The following is a 14,890-nucleotide window of genomic DNA, read 5'->3' as shown; positions in this document are numbered from 1 at the left end:
ATATATATATGTATGACTGAGTCACTTTGCTGTACAGCAGAAATTAACACAACATTGTAAATCAACTATGCATCCATAAAATCTTTTAAAAAAAGGGATCCCAGAGACCCTTGCATACATGCCATGGTCTGCTTGCTTTGTGAACCCTGAATTCAGCTGTTGTTTCCTTCAGTTCCTCCTTTGCCCATCTTCTTTCGGTTCAGTGTGGGTCCCTCCATCTCTAGGGAACTAAAGCTCTTGCAGCCCCTTCTTCCTACCAGGCCCACATCCATGAGTAACTGCAGGACCCCCTTGCAACAGGGGCACTCACCTGGCCAGAGTCCCAGTACCGAGGTGGCTCTGAATTCTGCCAGGGATGGGGGACTGGGCAGCGAGGTTGGGGATGCATGTCCATCATTATTGCAGTAGTTATTTCCAGCCTGATCGGCCATGGGGTCCATGACCTCTGTGAAAACATTTTAGAGAGTCTCTCTTCTCCAGAATTTAGAGTTTTCCTGAAAGCATGAGACAGAGAGACCATCAGTTGTGAGGATCCTTTCCCACCATGATATTCCGGAAGTCTCATCAGAAGCTTTGGGGAATTCGAGGAAAGGCTTGGGCTGGACCTTTTTGAGGTGCCTGCTGGTCTGTCTGAAAGGCATTGCCCCTCTTGCTTTTTATTCTGTTTCTCACCCAGGGTGAGATGTTTCGCTGGGATCCAACAAGGAGTGGCAGGGAAGTGGCCCTTTCCCTGTTTTCAGATTGCAGAGAACTCTGCGGGCAAGTGACACAGCATCTGTTCTTTTCCAAGAACCAAGGAGCTATTTTAACCGTTACTTGTTCATAAAGATGCCGTTTGGGATGTGTTTTCATGTTGCTCCTTGATTTTTCTTCCCTACAGTTTCCTTGTCTGTCTTTCTCTGGCTCTTTCTCCTGTGATCAGAATATGCATCGAGGCTTCATTAACCAGGGAAGGAAATGAAAGATTCCCTCTGTGACAGGGGCTCATCAGAAACCGCCAGGAGTTCAGGAAGGACAGCTCTTAAATGAGATCAGGCTTCAGAGGTGTAGGGCAACTCTCCGATGATGGTCTGTCGGCGATTTATGTATTATTGACGCTCAAGTCACGAGATGAAATATCCACCATGCTGATCATTTACGCTTTCTCTGTTTAATTATAGTTTGAAAATGAGATCATCACCAAGCTGGATCATGAAGTGGAAGGAGGTAGAGGCGATGAGCAGTACAAAGTGTTATTTGATAAAATGTAAGTGTTGATTAACAGTGGGATTTATGTCAGAATAGAGACAGAGAGACTGTAATTAGACGACAATGAACTCTGTAGCCCAGAAATAATTAAAAAGTGTTAATAATGGAAAATATTTTAAATTGCACCTAAGTCAAGTTTCTTTTGCTGAGTGTGATTAACAAGGTGTGTGTGATTATTTTTCAGTCTCTTAGAGCACTGCAGGAAGCACAAGTACCTCGCCAAGACGGGAGAAACTTTTGTGAAGCTCGTCGTGCACCTGATGGAAAGACTTCTGGATTACAGGACCATCATGCATGATGAGAACAAAGAAAATCGCATGAGCTGCACTGTCAACGTGCTGGTGAGTGAAAAGTTAAATACCCGGTCTTCCCAGGAAGCCGGAGATTGAACCAGAAGTTCAAAGCCTTGTGAAAGCTGTGGCCACAGAGCTTTGCAGAGCAGGACACAGCCTGTTTCCTTGGCTGTGGGAGGGAAGGAGGAAGGAAGAACTGTTTGCGTATCTGCTTTAAGCATGTCAGCAAAATCGTCTTCCTTCTGGGTGTTTTCACGCTGTTCTTCCCCTGGTTCAGAATGATGAGCCATCTTATTCTGTAAGCAGGGGAGCACCCTCACTGATTACAGATCCTAAATGTTTCATTACTAGGGGACTGTAAACATGTCCCGTAGTGGGTCAAATGGTGGTTTCTGAAAGGTCACACATCCTCATCCTCAGAACCTGTGAACGTGACCTTGTTTGGAAAAACAGGCTCCTCGCAGATGTGATTAAGTCAAAGATCTTGAGATGAGACCGTCCTGGATTACCCAGGTGGGCCCTATATCTGATGACAAGTATTTTTTTCTTTTTTTTTTTTTTGCGGTACGCGGGCCTCTCACTGTTGTGGCCCCTCCCGTTGCGGAGCACAGGCTCCGGACGCGCAGGCTCAGCGGCCATGGCTCACGGGCCCAGCCGCCCCGCGGCATGTGGGATCTTCCCGGACCGGGGCACGAACCCGTGTCCCCTGCATCGGCAGGCGGACTCTCAACCACTGCGCCACCAGGGAAGCCCATGACAAGTATTTTTATAAGAGGCAGAAAAGGAGAAGACAGAGACCCAGAGCAGAAGACCACGTGAAGAGAGGGGCAGAGATGGGAGTGACGTGGCCACAAGCCAAGGAGCACCTGGAGCCGCTGGACGCTGGAAGGGGCAGGAAGGAAGCTCCCCTAGTCCCTTCAGAGGGCACGTGGCCCTGCCGACCCCTGGGTTTCAGACTCAGGCCTCCAAAACTGAAAGAGAACGCAGAGCTATTGTTTTAAGTCCCCGAGGTTGTGGTAATTTGTTATGGCAGCCATAAGAAACTCATGCGTGGCCACGTGATGGCTTGGGTGAACTTGACCACTGCCATCCACTGGTGTCTTGCACAGCTGCTGTCACTGTGACATGGTCAGGCTCTGTGGACATCGGTTTTTGACGTAGTTGTGGTACGTCAGGAATGCTTCAGGGCGATGAACTTCTAGGAAGCTTTACGACAAGCTCAGCTGCAGGGCATGGCTGGTTGGCCTCCTGGCTCTCAGGAACCACGTGACCACAACATCGGGCTCCAGAGCTGTCTGCATCTCTCTGCATCTTCCTCCCCTGCTGCTTCCTAGAAGCTAGATAAGCAGACTCCTGGCCCTGGTAGTGTTTTCCTCAATTTCCCCCGCCTGTCCCAACGCAGGAATGCAAGGAAACACTGTGCCTGGTTTCTTCTCTTTCCTTCTCTGGGGTGTCCTCCCCACCACCTGATTGTTGGATAGCGGGTGGTTGCCCTGCCCTGACTTGCCCCATTTGTACGGACTTGTAGGCGGTTTGAGCTTATGGGAGTGGACTTTTGTTCCAGGAGGAGCAGGCCACATCATTCATTGTTGAAAATCACCAGAGATGTTTGGATTAAAAAGATAAACAAAAAGGAATATTTTTCACCTTCCATCTACTTCATTGTCAACACCGAATCTGAGCTTTGCCACGACGAGCCGGCCGCTGAAACTTCCAGAGCAGGTTTTATTTGTTTTTTTTTTTTTCCTTGAAAATCTAAACACAGGGCACTTCTGGTTTCCGGTCCAGTATGTAAAAGGGGCTTGGAAGTCGTTACTCCTATCCTCACCACAAGAAAAAAGCTGGCAAACTGAAAATCAACAACTCTTCTTCGATCCACAGGGAAAACGCCTGCTCCCGAAACTGTGATACGGAGAATCACAGCCTCCCGAAGCAGAAACTAGCACTGGAGCTGGTACTGGACTCCTTTTACCCAGTACATCATGGCCACTTTCAACATAAAATAACAAGGTGTCTTAAAGGAAAAAAAAAGACACAGTTTGAAGAGACAGGACATCACAGCTGGACTTGGACATGGCTTTAGAGGTTTTAGAATGATCATACTGGGCACTTAAAATGACCATGATAAATAAGCTAAGGGCACTAACAGAAACAGTAGACATTATGGAAGAACAGGTAATATAAGCTGAAAGATGGGAATTCTAAGAACGTATCAAAGAGAAAATGCTAGACACTTGCAGAATGAAGAATGCCTTTGGACTTATCAATAGACTGGACATGGCTGAGGAAAGAATCAGTGAGCTTGAAACATCTAAATATGTTTGCATGTGCATCATAAGGGTCGAGGGCCACTGTAGGAGTTATTGGCGTCCATCCCTGAGATCTGGCCCACTGGCTATGTTTGCCTCTCCATCCACCTGTAGCCTGACTGTGCTAGGGCGGCAGTGAGCTCTGCCCCAGGTAAGGGCCTCGATCCTTTGCTCAGGAACGAGCCTGGCCCTTGCTCTGTTGTCTTCCTGCATTCTTGCCTCTGTCCGTAGGAATTTATTTTGATGATGCCAGTGTGGTTAACACGAAATAGAAATCAGTGTCTTTCTGCAGGAGAGAAACAGAAACCTTTTCAAAAACATTCCCTACCACGGACATGCTTTTCTAGTGCCACCTCTGAGCTTTAAGGGACCCAAAAGGCCCATTTGTGTCCAGAAGGAAGAATTATTATTACGTCGATTAGGTTTCCACCTTTGATGCTTGGCTACTGTTTGTTTCAAGCAGGATCTTTCATGCTCACCAGGATGCAAAACCTAGTGGAGAAATGGTGACAGGCTCTGAATGGGGCCTTTTATCAGAATCAGACTCAGAATCAGAATCAGAATCAGGGTCAGAAAAATAAGGTCCTGTGAGGACACCTGAGATCGTAGTTCCTGACGTTATGGTGTGTTCCTCTCTCATCCTGAGATTATCGGACATCATTCACTTCCTTCGGCTTGAAACATCCTGAATCATTCTAGGAAGAGTCAAGTGTTCTATTCTTAACTGTTTCCTGGGGAGGATAAGATGGATCCCAGACTATCACAGTTCTTTCATTTAAAAAATAGAGATCTATGGATTACAGAGAACAAAAACGGATTTTTACAGATAGATGTTCTGTCTCTTAATATTCACTGCCAAGAACATTTCATCATATCAATCTATTTCTAACTTCCGGGTCCATTTTTACCTTTTCTCCTGGTACTTTTCTTGTGAAACAAATAGAGTTTCATAGAAGTGAATATGTCTGTCCATCTCTAGATGAGTATGGATGTATAAACATACATCTAGAAACATACAAAATGTACTCAACTGATCACTAAGCAGAAATCCCCTTGAAATCCTAAGGTTAAAAAATAAAGAACGTAAGATTTATTCATCAATAAATGAATGTAAGCTCATTGCAAAATTTCCTTTAAAACCAGTGCTTTTTTTTTTTTTAAATAGAGTTAGTGGAACGTTCTAAGTTGTGTGGGCTCGTTAATGTCCTACTCTTCCTATCACGTAAAAAGCAAATTAAAATTAAAAAATGAGAGACAGGGGCTGTGATTCTGCCCAGCGGCCTAGTCCTTTAGACGTACCTCTGCAAGCAAGTCTGCATGTGTACTGGATCATGGTTCCCGCTAGGCAAAATGCGTATTTGTAATTAAGTGGCATTTCATCGTCACCTCATAATCATGCAATGTTTAATTACTGGTTCACGATTTGTTGTGTGTCACCTGGCTCTTCTATGCAATTATCAACATATTCATACCCAAGAATGGTAGAATCATTGTTTTACAGACATAAGTTAGGTCCTTCATGGCCCCTTTACAGGCTAATTAAGGTGGTTCCAACTAGAATTCTAAAACTCTTAGGCTGTGTCTTAGTTATGAAGGAGTACAAAATTGAAATACAGTGAAAATGCTTGCGCTCTGAAAGATCAACGCATAGCACTGGACTGGAATTGGAGACCTAGTCCCAATAGGGTTGCTTGGACAGGTGTCAGCCCTGGTGCGGAGAGGCCCACGGGGGGTGGGAGGATGCCCGCAGAGCCCAGAAGTGGGGCACCGAGCAGTGTGAACTTTTACATAAAGAAAGAAAAAGTTTTATAAAGAAATTGGGATTTGAGATGAACGTCCTTCAGTTCTAGGGAGGCTTTGAAGTCCTAGGCAGGGAATAGAACGCAGAGCAGGCAGGGAATAGAAGACACTTCCGCATCTCGGAGAGAGGGAGGAAAGTCGCATGATATCCCCGTTGTGAAATTGTAGAGGAGAATGATCAAAAGCTTAGGAAAGGATTAAAAATAGAGGAGTGCAGAAGAGGGTGGTGTGAAATCGTAGCGTGTAAATACTGGTGAGTTGGAAGTGAAGGGCTCATCCTCTGCCTTTGATGTAGGTTCCCTTTGTTACATCGCTCCGAGCCGTCAGCTGAAAATATCCTCATTACCCAGACACAGCACACGAACCAGAGGACACGCAAATCTCAGGTGCTGCAGAATGTGAAAATCTCGGCGCGTCTTTCTAGACGCGCCCCCGCTTACTCTCTGCGTTTGTTTATGATTTCTTTTCGGAGAGATCAATTGTGGAAGCAGTGTCTTTCTTTGGCTAATGAAATGAAACAGGCTGTTTCATCTTCTTGGGTAATGGCATGCCTTTATGATGGTGCTATTCACTAGTTATCTCAGGCCCCCGTTCTAGAGTTCTGACGTGGTGCGCAGGTGCTAAATTTCACATTGAAAGCGGCAATGGTGTTTGCATGCTTTCGGCCCTGTTAGGTGACTGTTCTGCACCTTTCTGGTGCAATGTAATTGTAATAGAAATATTTATGCACATCCTGAAAATAGTTTACAATATGTAGAATTAGCCTATTGTTGATAATCTGCTAAGTAACCTTCCTCTTATCAATGCTGTACACGAGGTGTTTTTTAAGCAGCAACCAGTTTTCTCACTGTGTTTTGGAAGGTCTGTCTAGATCAGCGCTTTTCGATGGAAATTTCTTGATAATGGAGGTGCTCTGTATCTACACTATTCAAGACAGTAGCACTGGCTCCATACGGATATTGAGCCCTCAAAAGTGTGTGGCAAGTGCAACTGAGGAAGTGAATTTTTAACTTCATGCAATTTGAATTAAATTGACTTTCTATTTGAACACGTGTGGCCCGTGGCTACTGTGTTGGACATCAGGTCTACAATGCCACGTTGCCTTCTTGTGGCTCTTGGTGAGTGAGGCTAGACCCAGCATGCTTTAAATCATGTTGATGATGCTTATTCCAAAAATTTTTTTTTCGCTTCTAATGAGATTACAATGGTTAAGAATGGTGAAGATATATCTTTCGGTAATCCTTTGTTTTAACTGAAAACAGGTGACTTTCAAATGACAGAAGTAGATTTAAGCCATCACAGCGTTTATTTTATTTTTTAATTTTTAAAAATTTGTTGCCAAGCATGTTTTTTGTTTCCTTTTTGTTTTACTGAAATAGAGTTGATTTACAATGTTGTGTTAGTTTCAGGTATACAGCAAAGTGATTCAGGTCTATATATATCTGAATATATAGATTCTTTTCCATTATAGCTTAGGACAAGATATTGAGTATAGTTCCCTGTGTTATACAGTAGGTTCTTGTTGGTTATCTATTTAGATGAGATATATATATACACAACGGAATATTACTCAGCCATAAAAAAGAATGAAATAATGCCATTTGCAGCAACATGGGTGGACCTAGTGATTATCATACTGAGTAAGTCAGATGGAGAAAGATATATGATATCGTTTATATGTGAAATCTAAAAAAATGATACAGATGAACTTTTTTACAAAACAGAAATAGACTCACAGATTTAGAAAACAAACTTATGGTTACCAAAGGGGAAGGGGGGCGCAGGGATAAAATAGGAGTTTGGGATTAACACATACACGCTACACTGTTTCAAGTATAGGAAATTTATTCGTTAGAATCACCCCCCGCCAGCCAAAAAAAAAAAAAGTGAAGAACAGTGTAAGGTGTTTTTGCATTTCATGTGAATTTATGGTTCATATCCAAAGATCTGGGTCCATCTGGCTGTGTTTGACACACGTTGAAGAACTGTGGATTTTTAACGTGTATGTGACACCTTTTATAGAACAGCTTTCTTAACACAGTGTTGTGGTTTGATTTTTCAGAATTTCTACAAAGAGATTGAAAGAGAAGAAATGTATATCAGGTATGTGAGCGTCTGGCCCGTCTGCACCCTCGGCCTGTTTAATGATTGCTGCTTGTCACGTCCGTGCTAAAGAGTGTTGTATAGCCACAGGGGTTGGTCTTGTAGGAAATCGTGACGGCTCGAGCTTGAATTTGGTGGAGCTCCCAGAAGCATCGTCAGGCCTGGTGCAGTCTGTCCGTGCCGATGTGGAGATATGGGGTGGGGGCATCCTTAGCCAGCTCAGAAGAAAATTATTATTTCACAGGGTTTTTATTCCTTTGGACTGACCCTTATGGCCCTTTAGATCAAAGGCACTGCCACAAATGTTATTGTTTCGCAGTAAGCCATGTGATCAAATGAGAAGTCCAGTCTTAACTTATCAGAAATAAGGCAATAGTATAAATTTTCAGTCTCTTCTTACCTGGGTACCAAATTCTCAAGTTTCATACTTTCTTCTGGATTTTTCTCCTTCACTTGCCTTTTTCTCTAGGGTGGTGGGCTATGATTGGTACCCTCTTCTTCTTGGTCACTCTTAGGGGCCAGTGTCAAATTTTAGCAAGATTACCACTTACGAGACCAGAATAATTATATAATCCATGTGGCATTAGAGTTTAATGATGAATCTTAGTTACATTAAGCATTATTTTCTTTCTTTTTTTGTTAAGTCTCTAGTGTATTTATTTGTATAAAGAGTAAACAAAAACATGATTTTCTAACTTTTGATTTCTAAGACTTTTTAACTTTGTCCTTTAAAAACAGTACCATGTGAATATAATAAACCTTGAGGAAAACAATCAGTTTCTTTTATCCAAAATGTAGGCTGTGGTGGGAGGGAGAGAGATGCAAGAGGGAAGAGATATGGGGATATATGTATATGTATAGCTGATTCAGTTCGTCATAAAGCAGAAACTAACACACCATTGTAAAGCAATTATACTCCAATAAAGATGTTAAAAAAAAGTGTATACAAAAAAAAATATAGGTTGCTTTATATTAGAAAAGCAACTTTTATTTCTTTACGGCAGAGGCATTCTTTTGATCACGTTCGCTGTGATCATTGGAGCTCTTTATTCTTATGGTTTTGTATTATTATGGATCTTGTGTGTGTGTATATTTGGACTCAATAGAAATGTAAGAAATCACAATCAAACATTGTGTACTCTCATTTCAATTGCAAGAAAGAAAACTCTGGAAAAGATGAGAAAGAATGAGAGACCTTGAAGTATAATTCCACCTCCTTGTGCCACCTTCAGTTTTGTCCTGAAAAGAGAGGACTTAAATTTTAAAAATATATCTACTGTGTATTACTCTGGTTGGTTTTTCTTAGTGCTTCGTGTACCAGAAGCTTCCAAGGCATTATTCATTGTGAAGATTGTAAAAGGAAAGTATAGAGATGACTTACTGTTGAAGGTAGAATTTAGCTCTTGCAATTCTCAACACAAATTATTTGGTGATGCTTTAAGAATGTACCTGTGTTTTATCGTCTCAGGTATTTGTACAAGCTCTGTGACCTGCACAAGGAATGTGATAACTACACTGAAGCAGCCTATACCTTGCTTCTCCATGCGAAGCTTCTGAAGGTAGTAAAACTTACCATATACTTTCATGATCCTGTCGTTATAAATTATAAGATCATTTAACGTTTGATTTTTCCACGACAAATTTCAGTAAACCTAGAACTTAAGATTTTAGGGATGTTGACTTAATGCAGTGACATAAACAAAGATAGTTAAGAAGTACTTTGAGTATAGATTTGGCTCTCCTGAATGCAAATTGGACAAGATGTCAGAGCAAGTTATCACTGAGCATCTTAAACACCCATGATTGGTCTGTCAGCAGTGAGTTAGAGATTCTGTGATTCCTTATTCCTGCCAAGAAGACCCAGTAATGCCGGAGGGCGACCTCAATAAGAAGGAACTTCTGTGGTACAATAGCTAAGAGAGAGGATGAGCCCGCCTCTCATTATTTTATCAAAGAGTGTAGGGACCAGATCATGACTTTTCTCTCCGTGCGTTCTAAGCGGTTGCATTGAGATCTCCTGTTGGTCCATCAGTTCATGTTGGGCTTCCTGCCTGATTCTCCTGGGGGATGTTACCCCTCAGCATAGGTCTGGCATGACAGCTTTCAGCTCTCAGTGTCCTTTTGTTATTCAGATAGCTTTGGGCATTGTGTGTGTGTGTGTGTGTGTGTGTGTGTGTGTGTGTGTGTGTGTGTGTGTGTGTGTGTGTGTGTGTGTGTGTGTGTGTGTGTGTGTGTGTGTGTGTGTGTGTGTGTGTGTGTGTGTGTGTGTGTTGCCATAATATATTCATGCTCTCCCCATGTCCATTTTCAGCCCAGTTAGTCATACAGAGTGGACCCACAGTAAATAACTGGGTGGTTGTTTGTATTGATGGATGGCAAGATGGATGTGTGGGTGGATGGGTGGATGTGTGGATGGATGGATGGATGTGTGGATGGATGGATGGATGGATGTGTGGGTGGATGGATGGATGGATGTGTGGGTGGATGGATCGATGGATTCATGGATGGATGGATGTGTGAATGAATGTGTAGGTGGATGGATGTGTGGGTGGATAGATGGTTGTGTGGATGGATGGACGGATGTGTGGGTGCATGGATATGTGGGTAGGTAGGTGGATAGATGAGGGAATTTCCCGTGTTAGGCAGTGAATCCCCAGCAAGAATCTTCTAGCCCTTGGCCCAGTCCTGAACTCTCCAGTAGCTTGTGTGATATGCATACTCATAAGCTGCTTTAGGGACACTGGAGTGTGGAGATTGACCTTTGCCTGAAAACAAGAGTCCTTTATAAAGAAAACACAATGAGACTCGTTTCAATCTGAATGCCTCATCCGTAGTCATCCATGGTACCCTTTTGGCTTTGCACCATATAAAGCTCTCCTAAGGACTGTCATTTATGAAGATAGAGTTATCAGTTGGGACATCTCACACCAGCCCTCCCACTTTGAATTCTAATGGCTTTCATTTGTTAGAAACCCAAATTTTAGTAACAAGGTGATTTTGAAACTACGAAGAAGATATATCTTTTACACCAGGGAAGTTAAAATGGGCTTGACAAGCTGCTTGGTCACCCTTACTCTCTCTCACAGTACATAAACTTTTCTACGGGCGTGTGAATGTAAAATAGATATATGGGTATGAAGCATCATTTGTTTAATCATTGCACTTACTGAGCACAGACGGGGTTATCACAAATGGTACAAGGATGTTTCACAACCCAAATCAGTCGGCCCAATTGCATTATCATTTCCACTGGGGTTTTGAATTTTCCAGTTAGATGCCAAATAATTGCTCTCCATATCTTTTACATCATTACATTTTGCAGTTTGTCCTAAATATGTTTTGATATTGCAGAAAATGTGAATTCATGCTGGTTAATCAGCGTACTAAAGAACGTTACTTGTATCTTTATGAAAATTCTTCACCATGATTGATATATTCTTGTTCATTGAGTAAAAATCCTCAAATAGGGTCTTCTTTTTTTGGTTAAGGCTATTTTGTCAAAAAAAAACAAGGGCAATAAAAACATCAGCCTTTCGCCTAGCAACCAAGTCATCTCATCTCATTGTTTAAGTGGAAGGTGTAAAGGAGTTTTGCTTCTCCATTCAGTACTTTTTTAGGTGATTTTAAACTCCAAGGAAGTTATTTGGCATCCAAACCTTCTTATTCTTATTTATCTTATTGTAGTTACGTTTCAGAATCATGTAAAATTTTACTTTTACCCTTCGTAAAAGTAGAAATCTGGCCATGTGGTGAAAATGTCACAATTAATTGAGTTTGTGACTCCCAGTTACGGTTGGGCTACGCACTTCTCCTTTGAAGGTGAAAGAATTTGCAGCAGCGTAAAGGTTTCTCACTCTTACTTGACACTCCAGGTGCCGGAGAGCCCATCTGGCCCCATAGCCCTTTCACCCTGTTCTTTGGAGCCCTGCGGTCCAGCACGGAGTGCTCCAAACCCCTCTGGCTTCGGGAAGGTGGGAGGGGGGTGTGTGCTGTGAGAGCCCGCCTCTTAGGGAGCCTTGCACTTTTGCAGGCCTGTCCCTCGGGGCCTTTGCCCTCTGCCCCAGTGGTTCCTGTCCATTTGTCTTGCCCCCTAAAATGTGGCACCACAGCTGGTCCCATTGCTCCAGATGTGGCCTGGCCAGCCCTGAGTCCAGTGGGGGACCCCCCCACCCCACTCCACTGTGGTCCAGGCAGCCTGCAAGTCCGCTGCTTTCTTGGTAGCATCCTCGCTGTCCTGTCTTAAAACAGGGTCAAGACCCACCTCCTGAGTCCAACTGACGAGTGAGCCCATCCTGATTCTTTCCTCCGAGGAGCCTCTGCAGAACCCCTCGTCCTGCCTCCCGCCCTTAAATTGCCCATGAAATCTTTTCTGCAGAGTTATTATATACCCCTGTGCTCTAATTTGTAATAGCACTCTCTCTGGGGCAGGCATCTTCTGACTCATCTTTGACCTGGTGCCTTGCACATAGTAGGTCCCCACCAAATATTGAAGTTTATTAAACCCTATATTTAGTGCCGTTGATTTCTTGAGCATAAGTTTAGGAGTTTAGGTGTCAAATGAGCTTGCCTTCACTTTGATGCATCCTTCCTTCATCCCGTAAGTCCACTGTCACGTCCACAAATGCTGGCCGAGCCCTGCCTTTGCGACAGGCAACGTGCCTAGAGCTGAAGATCCCAAGACGCCTCCCTGTCTGTAAGCAGCTTTCTTTACGACCTGTAAGTGGAATCCATGTGCCTTCTCCTGTTGATTAAAATGTTGAGCAGCACAGGACTGAGGCCGCCGCCCAGGGATGCCCCACTTGAGGCAGCCATAGATCACCCGGTTCCACATTCTTCTGGAAGGTTCCGAGGCATCATGGGCAAGCTGACAGTTCTGTGCTGTCCAGAACCTGCCGGGTTTCTCTTCTGTGTGAATGTAGACTGAGCTTTGCCGCCTTCTTTCTTTCACTCGTCTTGAGGCCTCTGCACAGAGGTTCTGCCCTCAATTCCAGACCCGGCAGCCTGCTGGCAGCAGCTCCAGCGACCCCCGGAATCATGGCCCGAGCACCCACACTGAATTCAGGGCTTACTGTGTGCATTCTGACCTGACGGTAGGGAAACGGTAGCCCTGGCCATGCCCTCACCTGGCACCGCTTACGCTTTGCTTTTGCCTCAGTGGTCGGAGGACGTGTGCGCGGCCCACCTCACCCAGCGGGACGGGTACCAGGCGACAACACAAGGACAGCTGAAAGAGCGGCTCTACCAGGAAATCATCCACTACTTCGACAAAGGCAAGGTAAAAAAAAAAATGCAAATTTTCTGGTGTTTTCCTCTTTGTGTGCACCTTCTTGCAGCGTTGTAAACACATTTTTTAACACATGGTGTTTGTGGTACCAGAAATTTGTTACAGATTGCGTATCTGAAGGTTTTATGCAGGACCCTCCCGCTGGCGCTTCTAAGTAGAAATCCTACCAAGAATAAAAATCAATCGCCCTTTTGTAGATGCTCTGCTGAAAGTTAGAACTGAAAAGCACAAGTATTTTCACAGTCCTTGCCAGAGAGAACCCAGGCTGGGACGCTGATTTGGGGGAATTTCTGGCTACATTAGAGCTAATGCTTTCCTTTGACAGTTTGCGTTTTTCTGTTGTCACCAAAATATTAATCCCATGGCAAGACCAATATCACTCATTTTGGTGGCATCTCCATTAACTGGCTCAAACAAAATTATTTAATCTGTTGACTTCTACTAAAAGGAAACCTGCCATCATTTTAATCAGCCAGTAATAGGTCTCATCACTGTAGTTCATGTGATTCAGATAAATAGTAACTATTAATAAAAAAGGGGGGGCTTCCCTGGTGGCGCAGTGGTTGAGAGTCCGCCTGCCGATGCAGGGGACGCGGGTTCGTGCCCCGGTCTTGGAAGATCCCACATGCCGCAGAGTGGCTGGGCCCGTGAGCCATGGCCGCTGAGCCTGCGCGTCCGGAGCCTGTGCTCTGCAACGGGAGAGGCGACAACAGTGACAGGCCCGCATACCGCAAAAAAAAAAAAGGGGGGGGGGGCTTCTTCAGTTAAGAAGTTTTTAAAATCTGCCACTAAAGTGGCTTCTAAGCTCATTCTGTGCCTTCCTCGGGATTCTTAACTCATCCCAGTTACCAGCCTTTTTTTTTTTTTTTTTTTTTTTTTTACTTTTTTACCTTGAGAAAAGTTACCAGAGAATTCCACGACGGTACCTGTATTCGTTTCTTAGGGCTACGGTAACGTAGGCCTACCCACTGGGCAGGAATCTGTTCTCTCACAGTTCTGGAGGCTATAAAACCAAAGTCAGCGTGTCGGCAGGGCCGTGCTCTCTGAGAGAGAATGATTTAAGGGGAGAATCTGCTTCCTGCCTCTCAGTGTCTGGTGATGCCGGCAGTCCTTGGCTTGTAGATACATCACTCCAGTTTCTGCCTCCGTATTCGTGTGGCTTTTTCCCTGTGTGTCACTGTGTCCAAATCTTCCTCTTCTAAGAGCACCGATTATTGGATTTAGGGCCCACGCCATCTAGTGTGACCTCATCTTAACTTGATTATGCCCAAAGACCCTGTTTCTAAATAAGGTCACATGCACAGATACCAAGGGTTAGGACTTCAACATATCTTTTGGTGGGGGGACCCAGTTCTACTCCCAGCAGCACCCACATCGGGAAAGGATGGTGGCTGACCCTTTTTGTGGTTGTCGACATAAATCAAACCCCTTTGAGGAGATCATGTGTGTTTTATTTATTCCCTGGGGTCCTTGACATGGGACAAAAATCAAAATGTTCAGAATAGCATGAGGATTGGCCAGAGGCCACTTGGAAATGGTCTGTGAATTATACCTGGTCCTATAGCAAAGCAGAATATATTTCTTCATAGAAATGAGATGGTTTCACAATTAAGGCCAACTGCTAAAATTTTATTAGCTTAGCCAGGGGAATTCTGTTTCTCGACAGACTGCTAGAAAAGTGGAGCCGTTCCTTCCCCCAGTGGCTTTCTGGCTTATCATGTTTTTGAGAAGGGTAATCAGGTGTTACGGAAGGGACAGGAGGTGGGACCCCAGAGCGGCCCAGGAAGTCTGGGGCCAGAGGAGGTGGGACCCCAGAGCGGCCCAGGAAGCCTGAGGGCCAGAGGTCCTTGGGG

General features: G+C 44.2%; 1 protein-coding gene across 1 annotated transcript in view; it reads left to right on the top strand.

The window, feature by feature from the left end:
* Positions 1-14,890, top strand: part of DOCK1 (dedicator of cytokinesis 1) — a 517,745-nt gene that overhangs the window by 439,118 nt on the left and 63,737 nt on the right. Inside the window, exons 26-30 of the mRNA XM_033841901.2 lie at positions 1,161-1,246; positions 1,433-1,589; positions 7,713-7,753; positions 9,222-9,312; positions 12,909-13,028. Of these exons, the coding sequence (XP_033697792.1) occupies positions 1,161-1,246; positions 1,433-1,589; positions 7,713-7,753; positions 9,222-9,312; positions 12,909-13,028 (495 nt within the window). The remainder of the gene's footprint in view (positions 1-1,160; positions 1,247-1,432; positions 1,590-7,712; positions 7,754-9,221; positions 9,313-12,908; positions 13,029-14,890) is intronic.

Source organism: Tursiops truncatus, chromosome 16 (genome assembly GCF_011762595.2).
Source record: "Tursiops truncatus isolate mTurTru1 chromosome 16, mTurTru1.mat.Y, whole genome shotgun sequence".
NCBI classification, from domain to species: Eukaryota; Metazoa; Chordata; class Mammalia; order Artiodactyla; family Delphinidae; genus Tursiops; species Tursiops truncatus.
Note: the sequence above shows the minus strand (reverse complement) of the source record. Positions and strands in the feature narration are given on the sequence as shown.